Raw genomic sequence first — 15,882 nt, forward strand, 5'->3', positions numbered from 1 at the left:
CTGAGCACAGTCTTCTGTGGGGAGTGTGTTCAACTCTTGGGTACAAACAACTGGGAAGGACATGTTGGGTTGCATGGGGTACGGTCAACTTTTCAGAACCAGCCTGTCTGTTTTCCAAAGTGGCTACATCATCTTACCCTGTAAGCAGTTCATGAGGACTCATCAACACTTGTCAGCCTCACTTTTAACCTAGCATCCCAGTGGGCAGGGAATGGTGGCCGTGGCTGATTGTGGCCCTTCACAAGCAGTGATAATGAACACTAGTGCATGTTTTCTGGCCAACATTCTCCCTTCTTCAGAGAAATGCCAGGAGGGTAACAGTCAATGTTTATTATATGCCAGGTACTTGAGGTTGTGTAGATTTTTCTTATTAACCCCTCATAACAATGTGATATGGTTTTAGACTCCCCATTTTACAAATGGGAAAACTGATACTAGAGAGACTAAATTGCAGATTTGCATTTGAAAAAAAACATTTTTTGCAGTGCCTGGGATAGAACACAGGGCCAGATGCATGCTAGACAAGTGCTCCATTACTAAGTTATAGCCCCAGGCCCACATCTGAACTTTAAATCCAATTAGAAAGCATTCTTGTGTAGCTCAGTGACAGAGCACTTACCTAGCATGTATGAGGCACTGGGTTTGATCCTCAGTACCACATAAAAATCTTAAAAATAAAGGTATTGTTCCCTCTACTACAAAAAATATTTTTTAAAAAGGCATTCTTACCTGTATGTGTAGGTAAGAAATCTTCTTCATTCTTTCAGGTGTGCCCTGTGTTTTAACAATGGCAATGAGCACTTCACTCTACCACATACCAACCAAGCACTCAGCACCTCGTGTGTGCAGGAGGCAACCTGCCCAAGCACACCTGGCCGGCAGAGCCTCTCCAGGTATGCTTTCACTCAGAATGAATGTGCACGGAGAGGTGAGAGGACTTCCAGCCCCAGGAGCCTGGGAATGCAATAAGGAGACTGTTCTCTGGATGGACAGGGGGCCACAGCTTTCACAGAACAGGATGTGTGTGAGCACATCAAACCCAACCTCAGGAAGAAAAAGAAATACCTCCACTCCTCACAGGGAAGCCTCCAAAAAGCATTACACTGTTTTTATAACCAGAATACGATCAAGACTTTGGATTGTAATGGATTAATATCATCATAGAATTTACCCACTGAAGTCCTAACCCCCAGCATCTCAGACTGTGACCTTACCTGGAATGGAGTCATTGCAGATGTGGGTGAGATGAAGTCACACTGAATGGCATCCCTGAGAGGGAGACTTGAAGACAGACACACACACAGCCCTTGTGAAGACAGGCAGAGCTTGGGTGCCACACCTCTGAGTCAAGGGACACAGGAACTGCAGGTCCAGGTTCCCCTCAGCCTCAGGTGGAACCCAATCCACTGGCACCATCACATCAGACTTCTGGCCTCCAAAACTGAACCCTGCTTTATGGGATGGAGACCACCAGGTCTACCATACTTGGCCATGGCAGTCCTGACAAACTACTCAAATCTGCAGAACCCAACCCCACAGGACAAACATCTCAACCCCTCTGCATGGGTGAGGTAGCAATTAACTGCAACCACCAACACCAGTCAGCTACAGGAGTCCTTAAGAATGGACAGTGGTGGGTGCTCCTTCAGGTATTTATTTGCTTCAGCTAGTGAAGGCATGTAACCCTCAACCCTCCAGCTCTTAAGAGGTGAGGGCCCTTCCAGGGAGGGGCCCCACAGCACCACGCAGGCCACGGCACATGCCTCAGTATCTGTACTTGGTGGAGTAGTCCTTGGGGGACACCACCAGGCCCCGGCCCTTGCGGGCACCACGATACACAGTCTCAATTATGTCGACCATCTCCTGCTTGTCTTCCATGGCCCAGTTGATCTTGTTGTTGTTGCCTGTGCCCAAGTCAATCATGATGTGCTTGTTCCTGCAAAAAGAGAAAGGCACCAGTGCACACAGCAGATTCCACAAGAGTCCCACTTTTCCTGCTGTCACAAATGCTTGCTGTGTCACTGATAGACACATACAACCAAGAGGAAACCGTGGTTCAAAGAGAAGGCAGAGACACCCAAATGCTATTTCTAGAAACTACAATGCAGGGACACCAATCTCTTTCTGGAATTTTCTATATGTCCTTTGGACAAATATCTTAAAGGGATATTCAGAGGTTTATATTAATTTTCCTGAAAAACAGTAATTTTTTCATGTTGCTCTTAAGCTTCTTGGCACAAATTCTACAAAAATCCTACAACAGAATTTTGCATTTCTAGGACCAGGGAAGTAGATGACCCTTTAGATATTTGTTTTTCAAGAGGCTAGACTTCTGTCTTAGGAATTTATGCTTCCACTGTCCAAAGTAAAGATGTTAACCCTCTACTGCACTTGCATGCATTTCTCCTGGTTTGTTGAAGACGGATTTTTACTAGTATATTTTCTCACATCTACAGGATCACACATCTGGCTCAACCCTGTTCCACAAGTGTGCTCCTCTGGCTTGGTCTCCTCTCAACCAAAGCAGCTAACACTCATCTGATGTCACTCTTCTGTGTTAAACATCTACTTCCAGGGCGACGTTCCAGGTCCACACACTGGCCCAGAAAGTTAGATGGGACCCTCAGCTGTTCCCACCCTCACATGCTGTGTCAACCCTGCCCAGTGCTCGCTCTGGGTGCCCAGGCTTTGGGCCCGTGAAGGAGCACTCATCTAGGGTGAGCAGTCCCTTGCACATTCCCACAGCCCAGCTTGATGCAGATGTGTTGCTTATACCTGTATTTCCGTACATACCATCCCTCTGGCACCTCCACTCCTGGGTACTCACTTGGCTGATTCCTTATCAAGACAGGTTCACAGAATTACCTATCTGGTGCTATGTCTCAGCTCCAGATCACAAAAACTGGGGGTACTCAATACATCTGGTGTATACAGTGACTAAAGTGCTCACATTGCTTATCCTAGATTTCTGGGTCACAGAACAATAGCAGCAAGTTCCATCTCCTTTTCTAAATAGACTTATCAGTCCTAAAAATCACAAATACACAAAGTGTACCCCTGCCACTACCAGAAGCTATCCCCTACCTTCCTTGTCCACCAGAGCAGCTCCAGCCCCAGATGGCCTCTCTGTTTCACCTGAAGTGAGGAGTCAGCTGCTCAAAGGGAGGAAAAGGGATCCTCCTACACACTGGGAATAACAGGGTCACAGTGTCCTGCAGTTTTGAAATGCAGAATTTATAAGCTCTGAGTTTAGATATTTAGGAAAGGAAATTTCCAAGCAAAGTCTTAAAGATGCAGCCTGGTTTCTTCTCGCAACTTATAGTGAATGAAATAGCTAATAAGAATATAAATAGCTAATAAGAATAGCAAGGTGTGATGGTGCATGCCTATAATCTCAGCAGCTTAGGAGGCTAAGGCAGGAAGATCTCAAGTTTAAAGCCCACCTCAGTAACCTGGTGAGGTCCTGAGCAACTCAGTGAGACCCTGTCTCTAAATTAAATACAAAAAGGGCTGGGGATATGGCTCCGCAGTTAAGTACCCCTGGGTTCAATCCCTAGTATCAAAAAAAAAAAAAAAGCTTCATGTCTGTGACTCTGTTACACACATTGCAAAGGGAATTTTTATAGATTTAAGGCCCCTAATCAGTTGCTTTAAAATAAGGAGGTTACCCTGTATTGGGTGATCTAACCCAATCATGCAGTAGAGTTGGAAGTCAGAGGGTGTGAAAAGGACTCGCTATGTCCTTGATACTGCTGTGAGGGTGGAGGGCTCTGAGCAGAACAGCCCAGCTGATATCAGCAAGGAAACAGACCTCAGCCCCACTCCAGGATCTGCATCTGGCAACAATTCCAGCAAGCCAAGGTGGACTCTCCTCAGGGCCTCCCCAAGTGCCCAGTCCATAGTACTGGCCCACGAGACCTTGAGCAGACAACACAGGTGGCCCTGTCAGACGCTGCACCTCCACAACCATAAGCTCACAAATAGGTGCCAAGGTACACCAGTACTGTACAGAACAAAAACGAATGCACCCCACACAATTCCAGCAGTTAGGAACCACATCTTCTGGAGCACAGCCAATGCTCACACTGCTATTTACCAACTTCTGTGGTAACTACTGTAGAAGTTTTGTCAGTAACAGTGTGAAATGATATTTCTTTCCATATTAAATCTCCACAACATAATTTTTGAGCTGAGAAGATAAGTTTTTGTGAGAGAGTAATTAAGTTCAGATTTCCCTCTTACAACAGGACACTAAATATTGACTTATCACATTTAACAAGTGAATTATTTTCAAACACTTTTCATCAAAAGGTTGCATGTAAAGGCATCTTAAACATTAGTGAGGGTGTCTTCCATTTCTTTCTACTTCGCCCAAGTTTCTGGGCAAAGTTACAGTTACAGAGGGTAACTGGTCAGTGGGGAACTGCTAAAGTGGAAACTTTCACTTTGAAAACCAATCAGAGAGTCACTGATCATCTTGTGATACAACCTGCATTGTGAAATGGCTGCATAACACACTTCTTCTAGGCTATAGAATCTGACTCAAACCAACAATATGCCACGTAAATAACAACTTAAAGATAACTTACCTGAAGAAAAACATGACAGTACATGGATCGTATAACTCATACATTTTGTTGAAGTCCGGTACTTCTGTAATATCCACAAGATAAATAACGGCAAAATTTTTCACCTAAAAGTAAATGAGATTAAAAAACCACCTAAAATAAGATTGATTTAACTTTCATTCCATAAAATCAGATTTAAAAATCAAAAACAAGAATTTGTGTAAACTGGACAGTTTTTTCAAACCATTTACACCTTTTCCCCACAGAGCCAACACCTAGAAAAATACCACCACACTGTCACCATCCTGACAAGCTGGCTACTCCCATCTCACTGGGACCTTCTCAGATGGTCTGGAGCTAGCCGAACTTGGCTCAAGAAGCTAGCTGCCAAACCCCTGCAGAAAACGCCCCAGACACATCACTCACGCAGACCTGGTGTTATGCAGGTGACCCTCCAGAATTACTCATGCCAGCAACACTGCTGAGCAAGCCTGGATAATCTGCCCATGGCCCCAACTGCTGAGGCTTGAACACTTGCAAATATGAACAGCTAGGACACCAGCTGATACTGTACAACTTTTTGGTCATTTTTTCTTTAATCACAAGCTCAGGGGTTGGGGATTTAGCTCAGTGGCAGAGCACTTGCCTAGAACATGACAGGGGGGGTGGGATGGGGGGGCAGGGAGGAACATATGCTCATCCCAAGTTTAGAAAAAAAAATTTTTTTAAATAACTTTAGTTGTAGATGGACACAATACCTGTATTTTATTTATTTATTTTTATGTGGTGCTGAGGATCAAACCCTGTGCCTCACATATACAAGGCAAGTGCTCTACCACTGAGTTTCAACCCCAACCCATAGAAAAATTTTAAAAGACTAAAAACACCTCACATCCCACACTCAGATATATATTAGTATTTCTGATAGATTCTGTCCCACCTTTTTTCTAGGTATATTTGAAAAGTTTATTTACACTGTTTTTTAAAAACTTCATTTTACTTATTTAATGTGGTGCTGAGGATCAAACCCAGAGTCTCACATGTACTAGCCACAACCCCAGCCCATATTTACACTGTTTTAATAAAATGAGATCATATTTTGTATCCTGCTTTAATATAAGCGTTCTTATGCAAAATTACCTACTTTCCAAAAACATAGTTCTCATTGCACATGCTATTCCACCAAGTGGCTATGCTATTATTTTACCACTCTTCACTCATTTTCCACCAACACCTATCATTCACCTGTGTGAATGCCCTTAAGTCTGTGTGAATACTTTGTTACTTCCTAAGGACAAACCCCAAAATAGAATCTCAGGAGCAGAGCATCTTGACTTGTTAAAGGCTGCTTATAAACTGTCTCAATACCCTCTAGGAAGCATAATTAACTTACATGTAACATTAATGCTTGAACTGCATTTGCCCCCAGAGACAGGAAGTCCTAACTCCCCAAACTGAGAATGTGACTTAATTGGAAAGAAGATCACTGAAGAAGAAATCAGTGTAAGAAGAGGTCAACCTGCAGGAGAAGAGCCCAGGAGCCCACACCTATAATTCTTGTGATTCTAGAAGCTGAAGCAAGAAGATTGCATATTCAAGCCTGGACAACTTGAGAGACACTGCCTCAAAAAATATTTTTTAAAAAAGGGGGCTGAGGGTGTAGTTCAGTGCAAAGCACCTTGGGTTCAATCCTCAGTACAGAGGGAGAGAAGGAGAAAGGGTCATGGGAAGGGAAAACAGAAACATAGGCACACAGAGCCTGGATGAAGGGTCCACAAGCTGAGGGAACCAGAGGGGCTAGTAACCACCAGAGGCCAGGAGAGGCTGAATGTCTCCCTTTCAAAAGGCTCCAGAGAGCATAGCCCTGCCCACACCCTGACCGTTGACTTCTGTCTCCAGAATGGTGAGAGAATTTCTATTGTTTCAAGTTCTCCAGGTTGTAGTTTTTCACGGCAATCACAGGAAACCAGTATGCACAATATGCCTTCCAGTAAAACCAACTCTAAAATCCGGTCACTTACAAATGAACGACATGATCCCTGTGATCTGTGCTAAGTATCACAACATGGCAATTAAGGGTTAGAAAACACAAGACTGGCAAATGCTGACACCTGTGGAGGTCAAAGGGGAGAAGCCAAGCTCACTGACTACACGCTTCTCTTTTGGAATATTACTAAAGAAGCAAACCAACAAACCAGTCAAACACAAAACAAAACAAAGCCCACTAAGGAAATTTAAACCACCACTGGAAAGACAGTTGGTCCTTGGTGCGGCCTCATCTGCCTTCCAGCTGTGGTGGAGACACCGCGATGGAATGCTGGTGCACCGGGTGTGCCCACTGCCCATGTGTCACTTTGGGAAACCCTTCACATGAGGCCTTCACACTGTGACAATGCACACCCTCCTCTTGGTCAGGCAACTCATGAACACGTACTTCTTTGTCTGGTTTCTCACAGCACCTGCAGAGAGAATGGAACGGTCAGGTCACTAGAACCAGCTTTACTTTCATAGTAAACTGGTAAGTTGTGTTCTGGTTTTATTTAAAAATAAAACCAAACAAACCTCACCACAGAAGCAAAGATGTGGAATGGTCACAGGCACTGGGAAGGGGAGGCCAAGCTTCATTTCTATCCCAGGAAACTTGCTCAGGAGCAGACACAGTGAACACTAGCCACACAACCCTTGAAACCTGTGGGTACCTAGTACCCAGGGAAACCATGTGTTGAAGACACAGCTTGCATCTCCTGCATGCCAGCCTGTACCCACACAACTCCCCCAGTGCATTCCAAAAGACTATCATGTCCAGCTCTGGTACTGCAAGGACCGACTGAACTCATGGCACACTGAAGCCTGGCTCAGGAACATCTAAGAATCTACCCTGCACAAGGCACTCCTCAATCATGAATTCTAATTCTACACCTCTAAATAAAATCAAGACTGGCTCATGACTTTGAGCCACATGGAAAGTGACCCGTGTCTGCTCAAAGCCCACCCTCTAGATGAGATCTCTTGGGCTGAGTCTTGAAGGTATAGTCCTGCCCAAAGGAGACAGAGGCAGAAGCCACAGGAGGATGGAATCCATCAAGCAAGAGAACAGCTGCGTAGAGAGAAATACAGAAGACGGCAGTCAAGTTCCAGAGTCAGCACCTGGGACAAGGAAGCAGAATGCAAGAAGGTGCACTCAGGACCAGACAAGGGATCTACATTCAGGAAGCTGGGCCAAAGAAGGAGAGGGGGGATCCAAGCATTCAGATTTGTACATACCAAGCTTGAGAAAGTTAAGGAGAATCCAGAGAAAAGTCCCTACAAGTGGTAATTGGCATTTTCCCATGGAACGAACCCAGGACGCTGGGCTGGAGACCACCTTGCCTTGTCATCTGCTTCTGCAGTTCAAGAACCATGGTGGCAGGTGCTGGGGGCTCTAGAGTTCATACAGAAGCACACTGAAGAGCCAAGGGCAGTAAAGGGATGGCTGGGATATAGCTCAGTGTCACCAAGTACTTGGCATGTGTTAGGTGCTAGGTTCATCCTCAGTTCCAAAAATAAACATAAGCATAAAAACGAAGACATCTGGACAGGAGGTTCCAAGAAGGGAACCTGTGCCAAGGCCACAGAAAGTGCAGGTCAGAAAGGCCTGTGACTTTGATTCCTAGGTCAGATGGCACAGGGCTCTGAAGAACAAAGGCTTTAAGTGTGTTTAGCCCCAAAAGAGGCGTGACCACAAAAAGTGGGGAGTTGCTGATGGACTTGGGTTTTCAGTTTTTTTTGTTTCTGTGATACCAGGGACTAAACCTAGGGCTTGCCCATGCCAGGTGAGGGCTCCACCCCAGTCTGGAGAAGGAGGGTGAGTCTTTGAGGCCCCCACTTCCCTCTCCTCCAAGAAAACAAGCATCTGTGAGATGGAGGGGGACCTGAGCAGCACAGCCCTGCTGGAAGCCCATTCCCACACCACGCAAGGTGCAGCCAGGGCTGCCTATGGAAAGCACACGCTTCTCTGAGGCAGAGTTCTATCTACATTTGAATTTCACCAAGCAGAGAGAATCTCTTACTACTTTACATGCATTAAAACAAAGATGTTACAATAAAAAAACAATAAACGTTAACAATATAGAAAAACAACACAAGAAACAATTCTGCTCGCTTCAGCATTAACTGCCAATCCAAGGAGAGCCCTAGACGCCTTTCAGAGCAGAAGAGAACTATCTAGCCAAGCCTCTAGCCTCCCAAGGAAAGCAGAATTGACAAGAGAAGCTCATCCTCTTACAGTGACTGAAATATCACATCTGTCTACAAGTCAGGACAAATATCCTTCCCTCGATAATTTCATGTTATTTCCAACTGTGAATGCTGGTTTTGTAGTAAGACTTAAAAAAAAAAAAAAAAAAAAAAAAAAAAGTCTCATTTCCCCTCTTTTTCGATAAGCAAGAAACAGTAGATGATCCAGCAGTAAGCAGGGCACAGTTCAGCGGGCAAAGCAGTGTTTTCCCCTCCTGGCTGTACACATCCCATGTGCTTGAGCCAATCAGGTCTCCAGAGAGTCCACAGAACCACAAAACCTGACACGTGCAAAGTGTCAGAAAGCACTGAGTGAGTGAACTTTCAAAGGCACATTTCCGAACTCAAGAAACATGCCACCATCATCAGAAAGAGATCTTTGGGGAGTACTAACTTAGCTGATCACCTTGGTTATGCATTCTTAGCATTCGTATATGATCCTAAATCCACAGTCCTGCCTTAAGAGCAGGTCATGTCCAGCCTTTTACTTGGGGGCATCCTGGCAGGAGGCTGGGGGGACACTCCTTGAGAGGACTGGGTCACTGCCAGCAATGTGTACTGGCTTGGTGGTGAAGTAACAAGTATTAACACAGCCCTAGGTCTGACTCCTCTCCCTACAACTCCTGAGCTCTCTCCATCTCCCTGGAGAAGTGCAGTCTGCCAAATGCCTCATAAATCAGACTGCGTGGGCTCTAGCACAGGCCTCCACGTTGGTGGAAACAGGGATTCACATAATGAATTTGCAGCTCACTAAAATACCTGTATATTTTTTATATAAAACTGAAATTAAATTAGGTGTCCACTATTTTTTTCTAACTTAAAAATGTTCTTTTAGAAAACATAAACATGGAATGTAAACTACTTTGTATATGCCCAGTACTTTTATTTTACACAAGTTATATAATTAAAAAAAACACCAACAGTCAAATAAAATCAAGAGCAGAGGAGTGAAGAGTAATGCTTACCCAGCCCAGACAAATGCTTCCTTGTCAGAAAGGCACACGCAAACACTACACCATATTACACAAAGCTTAGGGGGAAATAACATTCCATGGTGGAGGGAACTTTCCCAGTTCAAGCCCCAGCCCTGTCGTTTCCTAGAAAACGTCTTTCTTACTTTGCACCACCAGCCCAGGGACCTCTCCTAGTCCAAGTGCTCAGTGAAGGGATTGTTCATGACCAGGCTCTCTATCATGGACATTCTGGTGTGTTTCTAACGTCACTAGATTACAGCAAAGTTCTCACAGAGCATAAAGCTGTGCTTACTTGGGTCTTTTCCTGCTGGGAGGCAGAGTTGCTTGGCCCTAAGTGTGGAGTATCCCCAGGGCTCTTCAGGTGATGCCAACTGCTTTCCAGGAGGATTTAGCAATGTTATTCCTACTGGGCCCTGTGCTGACTTCACCCCAACCCCCTTCAGTTCTGCCAGTGATTCAGCACCAAGAAGGGTTTCTGTGTGCCTCCACCTCTACCTCCAACTGAAGATGGAATGACTACAACAAACATGTGGTCCTAGACTGGCACATGGGCCAACATTCTGCACTTTTCTTTGGAGTTCCTTAACCAGCTAGGAATCCACCTAAAGTTCTGGAAAAAATGATCTGGGCAGTCAGCTGGCACTATGGATTTTTGAAGCATCAGTTTTTATATTTTTAGGTAATTCATTTTAAAGCCATCCAAATACTGAGTGATAACTTTATTTTTTCAAAAACTAATACATGCCTCAATTAGCTATACTCACAGTAACCTGCAAATTTTGTAACTCAAGAGGTAATGACAAGGGGCTGGGGCTGTAGCCTAATGGCAGAGCACTTGCCTAGCACGTGTGAAGCACTGGGTTCGATCATTAGCACCAAATAAAAATAAGCAAATAAAATAAAGGCATGCTGTCCAGTTACAACCACACAAAATATATTTTTTAAAAAAGAGGTAATGAGGGGCTGGGGATATAACTCAGTTGGTAGAGTGCTTGCCTTGCAAGCATAAGGCCTTAGGTTCAAATCCCCAGCACCTCAAAAAAAAAAAAAAAGAGGTAATGACAGTAATAACAGTACTTGACAATTACTGAACATGCTTTCGGTGACAGGAAATCTTCCAGAAGTCTTTTATATAACTCAGTCCCACTTGAGTCCTATGAGTCATCAACAAGTAAGATGAGGCACAGTAACCAGCTAGGAAAGGAAAGAGTGTAGCAGGAATCTGTCCCTCACCCCACCAGAATACCACACACTCACTACACAGGGTTGTTCTTAACCAGAGACTAAACTCCTCAGCAAACAGAGATAGGCTCTGTGTTCCCACGAATCCTCATCGGGCTGAGCACTAACTTCCACTAGACCCACGGACTCTGTGGTCCTTAATGGGATGCTTAAGACAAGGTTCCAAACATCATCCTTTAAAAGTTCATAGATGTGGGCTGGAGTTGTGGCTCAATGGTAGAGCACTTGCTTAGCATGTGTGAGGTGCTGGATTCAATTCTCAGCACTGCATGTAAATAAATGAATAAAATAAAGGTCCATCAACAACCAAAAAAACCAAAAAGCTCATAGATGTATCTGCCTTATATACAGATTTATTAGACTGCACAATTGTGTGTCAAGGATATCACTGAAGAGATTTTAAACTCTATCTGCCTGGACTTTTGAATACACAAAAAGATCCCTTCCATTCCTACTCATCATGGGATTTAGAGAACAGTGAACCCAAAGCACTGCTAAATGCTAAAACAGTTCACAGGGATATGGAATACTCTCTGTGGCAGCTAAATAGGAAACTCTATCTAATACGTTGTCCTATACTTAAAAGTTCTACACATCTGTAAGACATTCACACACCTTCAAGCATGTCTGTTTCAGACTAACTCTCTCCATGAAGTGTTTAGCCTGAGGAGGTAGGTGGTGGGTGCTGTAGGAGCAGCAAGTCCACAACATATCCTCGGATAAATGGTCAGTCAAGTTCAGCCTGAACGTGTGGAACTTATACTCACCTTTAGACAGCTGGGAAGGTCAAACAGGGCTTGTGACAAGATGGGGAAGAAGCCCCACTATCTGTCATTGCTACAGAGGGAGATTATTAAAATTATACTGTGCTTGCAGACTCCTACCCCACCAAAACAACAAAACAAAACAAAAAAACTGCTGTTAAACTTCCCCCAAGAAGGCTTTACTAAGAAAATAAAACATTAATAGTTCTTTTTCTTTTTGGTATCAGGAATTAAACCTAGAGGTACTTAAACACTGAGTTGCATCCCCAGCCCTTTTTAATATTTTATTTAGAGACAAAATCTCATTGAACTGCTTAGGGCCTCACTAAGTTGCTAAGGCTGGCTTTGAACTCTTGATATCCCTGCCTCTCCTGCCTCAGCCTCCCGAGCCACTGAGATTATAGGTGTGCACTCACTAGTATTTTTTTTTTTAATTATTTTTAGTTGTAGATGGACACAATGCCTTTATTTTAAACTTTTTAGTTGTATATGGACACCATGCCTTTATTTTATTTATTCATTTATATGGTGCTGAGGATAGAACCCAGTACCCCATGCATGGGGGGGCAAACGCTCTATTGCTGAGCCACAACCTCAGCACACAATGCCTTTATTTTATTCACTTATTTTTATGTGGTGCTGAAGATCAAACCCAGTGCCTCACACATGCTAGGCAAGCAAGCTACCACTAAGCTACAACCCCAGCCCCATTAGTAGTCTTTTGATGCATTTAAAATTTACATTTTTAGCCAGGTGAGGTGGTGCATACCTGTAATCTCAGTGGCTCGGGAGGCTGAGGCAGGAGGATCATGACTTCAAAGTCAGACTGAGCAAAATTGAGGCACGAAGCAACTCAGTGAGATCCTGTCTCTAAATAAAATACAAAATAGGGCTGGGTATGTGGCTCAGTGGTTGAATGTCCCTGAGTTCAAGCCCCAGTATCGAAAAAAAAAAAATTGCATTTTTAGTAATTGTAACACAACATTAAAAGTTTATTAAAACAGCTGAGGGCAGTGGTGCACACTGTAATCCCAGTACTCAGGAGGGTGAGAAGAGAAGATTCCAAGTTTGAGGCCATCTGGGCAACTTAAGAAAACGCTGTCTCAAAGAGCTGGGAGGGCAGCTCAATGTAGAGTGCTCGCCTAGCATGTGCAAGGTCCTGGGTTAGATCCCTAGTAGGGGGAGAAGGGACTGGCAAAGTTTTGGACAAAAGAAAAAGAGTAAAAGACCAAAGAAGGGCTGGGGCTGAGTTTGACCCTCAGCACCACATAAAAAATTAAAAAAAAAAATAAATTAAAAAAAAAAAATTTAACAGTGAGCCCGATCAAATCATGCTTATTAATCAATTCAATACCAAGTGAAGTGTGAGCCTACTAGTAACAATGTAGTGACTCAGTCTGTAACTGCTCCAACAGAATTAGGAAGGAAGAGAAAGAAACCTGTTAAATCCCTAAGCACTGATGTGGACACCATGAAATCTGCTCCCTAAGAGCCTCCCGCTGAGCTCCACTTGGCTCTGCAGAGCCAAAGGCCCTCCCATTCCCAGTTATCCCCACTGATCAGATGCTCATGCCACCCCTGAAAGGTGAACAGCAACAGATTCCAGAAGCTCAGCCCAAGTTATTTCAGTCACAGCAATGATGTGTTTCTGTGACTCTTCACTGAAGTGAAGCAGCATCTGCCCTTGTCCACAGCAGCTTCTGCAATGTAGAAATGATCCCACACAGGACCCTGGCTGGCAGGACCCCAATGTGTTCCCCAGGCACCTCCAGTCCTCACTGTCTTAGCATCTGAAAGGAAGAGGCTGGAAAATGGTTGATAATCAATGTTCTCCTCTGATCCTGGCCTGAGGAGTTCCTGAAAGTGAGGCCCTAGATCAAGTCACACCAGAATTCCCTCAGAAGTTTCTTTAAAAACCCTTTCTGGGCCCCAGACCAACAGTATCCAAATCTCTGATATGCACTTCTGAGGCACTGCAAGAGATATCTGTTTTGAGTGAAATATAGGAACAGTTCCAACACTGCTTTTTCTAAAAAGGATAGCAAAAATTAACAAGGGGCAGATCAGAGTGTTTCCTTTCTTGCACATAAAACATATCCTATATCTACTCCCATTTACTCAAAGGAATTACTTTAACCCAGCTTACATTAACAATTGTGAGAGTGAAAAAAAGCTTCAATGTTCCTATAACTTTTACTTTTCATTATAACCTTAAATTATTTGTGGAACATAAGTATGTTATATATTTCACTATTACTTTACTATCTTTACCTTTTTACCCTATTATTACAATTACAAAAACCCAAATAAAATTCATCCTAAAGTTATCAAAAGAAATTTACAGGAAAGGAATAAGACCTCTGGCCACACACAAATGCCCTACAAATGCACTTTTACTGTCAGCAAAAGAGTGCTGCAGACCATTCAGTGTACTAATGTGAAAAATCAGAAAAACTAATTCTAACCAAACAAGTTTCTGTTTTCTCTAGTGTTTTCTGTGCTTGACTCATTCCTAGCTACAAATGAAATGACTTCACAAAAGGTAAGGAAGAATAAAGCAAAAAACGACCATAGAAATTTATAGGATTTACCACGGTGCTAACAAGTTCTCTTTATAAACACAAAGATAAACAAGAGGGGCTGGGGTTGTGGCTCAGTGATGGAGCACTCGCCTAGCACGTGTGAGACCCTGGCTTCGATCCTAAGCACCACATAAAAATAAAATAAAGATTAAAAAAAAAAAAAGATAAACAAGAAACCCACAAGAGCAATGCAGGGGCTAAACACTTTAAAGAAAGCATCCACACTCTCAACAGAACCCGCCCACGTTTTTGTTCACTGATCCATCAATTTTTAAAAATATGCTCTCCATAGGAATCACTGACTTATTTAGGGAGCAGTCTGAGAACCTCTTTTTAAAAAAATCTGAAAAACAATGGACGCTTCAGGCAGAAACGGGCCACTCTGCTGAGGGGAGCGCAAGTTCTCCGCCGAGCGTGCAGGGTCGGCAGAGCTGCACTCGGCCTGCGGCCGACGCCCCGCGCCGAGGGAAGCCGGGCGACCCCGAGGCTCAGGTCTCGCGCCCGGCCCGCGCACGCGGAGTCCGGGCGGGCAGGGCCGTTACCTTTTCCGCTATGCTGTACAGAACCTCGTCCATCTTCATGCAGGTGGGGTCCCAGTCGTGCCCGAACCGAATGACCACGACGCGGTCCTCCTCCGAGAGGATGGCCTGGTCCACCTGCCAGCCGTTGTGCAGGTGCGGGAGCATGTACGACATGCTGGCGCGGCCGGGCTGTGCGGCAGGGCGCCGCGCGAGCTGCCTGCGGGCGCGGGGAGAGCTGAAGCCGCGAGACTGCGGGGACCCGGCCCGCCCCGTGGGACCCCGCCCAGGCCCACGGCCCACCCCCCACCCCGTGGGACCCCCGCCCGCGTCCCCGGCCCCCCGCCCCCAGACGGGCCCCCACCTTGCCCTGAGTCCTTTCTGCACCACCCGGCGGCACCAGCGCCTCCGGCGCAGCGCCACTTCCGGGGTCGCGTTCTGACGCAAACGCGTGCGCCGACGTACATGGCGTCGGCCGCCCGGGCGAGCCCTTGGCAGTGCCTGTCGCGTAGGTTACCCAGGCGTCTGGACGCATCTGCGCCTGCGCGCTCGGCCCCGCTCGGCCCCGCCCGCCCTGAAAGCTGACTGGCTGGGAGGAAGCCAGCGGTTTGCTCGGCCTTTCTCCCCGCGCCTGTCTCGCCGGCCTAGGACGTCTCGGGAAAAACCTGTAGGAAAGAGTCCCCATCGGCCGCCCACTCCCCGACCCGCCCTGCTCCCGGGGGCACTTTCCGCTCCCCGCGGCAAGACGTGGCCGGTCCCTGTGCCCGGGCACGGCGGCGAGGCGCCCTCGGCCGATCCTGCTGTCCCGCCTGAGTTTACTGGAAGGACAGGAGAGGCACAGAGCGGGCACTCGGGATAAAGTGGGCCATCCGAGACGACCTTCCCGCACCTGGCTTTACCGGGCTCCCACTAAGACTGAGGGAAGGTTCCAGAGAATTCCATCCACGTCCACCTCTTAA

General features: G+C 45.5%; 1 protein-coding gene across 3 annotated transcripts; it reads right to left on the minus strand.

The window, feature by feature from the left end:
• Positions 1 to 1,638: 1,638 nt before the first annotated feature.
• Positions 1,639 to 15,448, minus strand: Txnl4a (thioredoxin like 4A). Of its 3 annotated transcripts, none has more exons than XM_047526025.1 (4): positions 15,288 to 15,448; positions 14,948 to 15,143; positions 4,590 to 4,693; positions 1,639 to 1,936 (listed from the first exon to the last, which is right to left on the minus strand). In XM_047526025.1, the coding sequence occupies exons 2-4, from the start codon at positions 15,098 to 15,100 to the stop codon at positions 1,765 to 1,767; spliced, it is 429 nt and encodes a 142-aa protein (XP_047381981.1). In that variant the 5' UTR covers positions 15,101 to 15,143; positions 15,288 to 15,448; the 3' UTR covers positions 1,639 to 1,764. The 3 variants fall into 3 exon arrangements, with proteins under 3 accessions (XP_047381981.1, XP_047381982.1, XP_047381983.1); XM_047526026.1 differs by lacking the exon at positions 15,288 to 15,448 and adding an exon at positions 12,593 to 12,693 and having other exon boundaries at positions 14,948 to 15,087; XM_047526027.1 differs by lacking the exons at positions 14,948 to 15,143; positions 15,288 to 15,448 and adding an exon at positions 7,003 to 7,027.
• Positions 15,449 to 15,882: the final 434 nt, after the last annotated feature.

Source organism: Sciurus carolinensis, chromosome 15, assembly GCF_902686445.1.
Source record: "Sciurus carolinensis chromosome 15, mSciCar1.2, whole genome shotgun sequence".
NCBI lineage: Eukaryota > Metazoa > Chordata > Mammalia > Rodentia > Sciuridae > Sciurus > Sciurus carolinensis.

Bases quoted from the DNA above. Each gene is read 5' to 3' on its own strand.
- Txnl4a (XM_047526025.1), bottom strand. From the start codon at position 15,100: ATGTCGTACATGCTCCCGCACCTGCACAACGGCTGGCAGGTGGACCAG. The intron at 4,694-14,947 runs GTAACGGCCCTG...ATTTACTTTTAG, and splicing joins TGTACAGCATAGCGGAAAAG to GTGAAAAATTTTGCCGTTAT. The intron at 1,937-4,589 runs GTAAGTTATCTT...CTCTTTTTGCAG, and splicing joins ACTGTCATGTTTTTCTTCAG to GAACAAGCACATCATGATTG.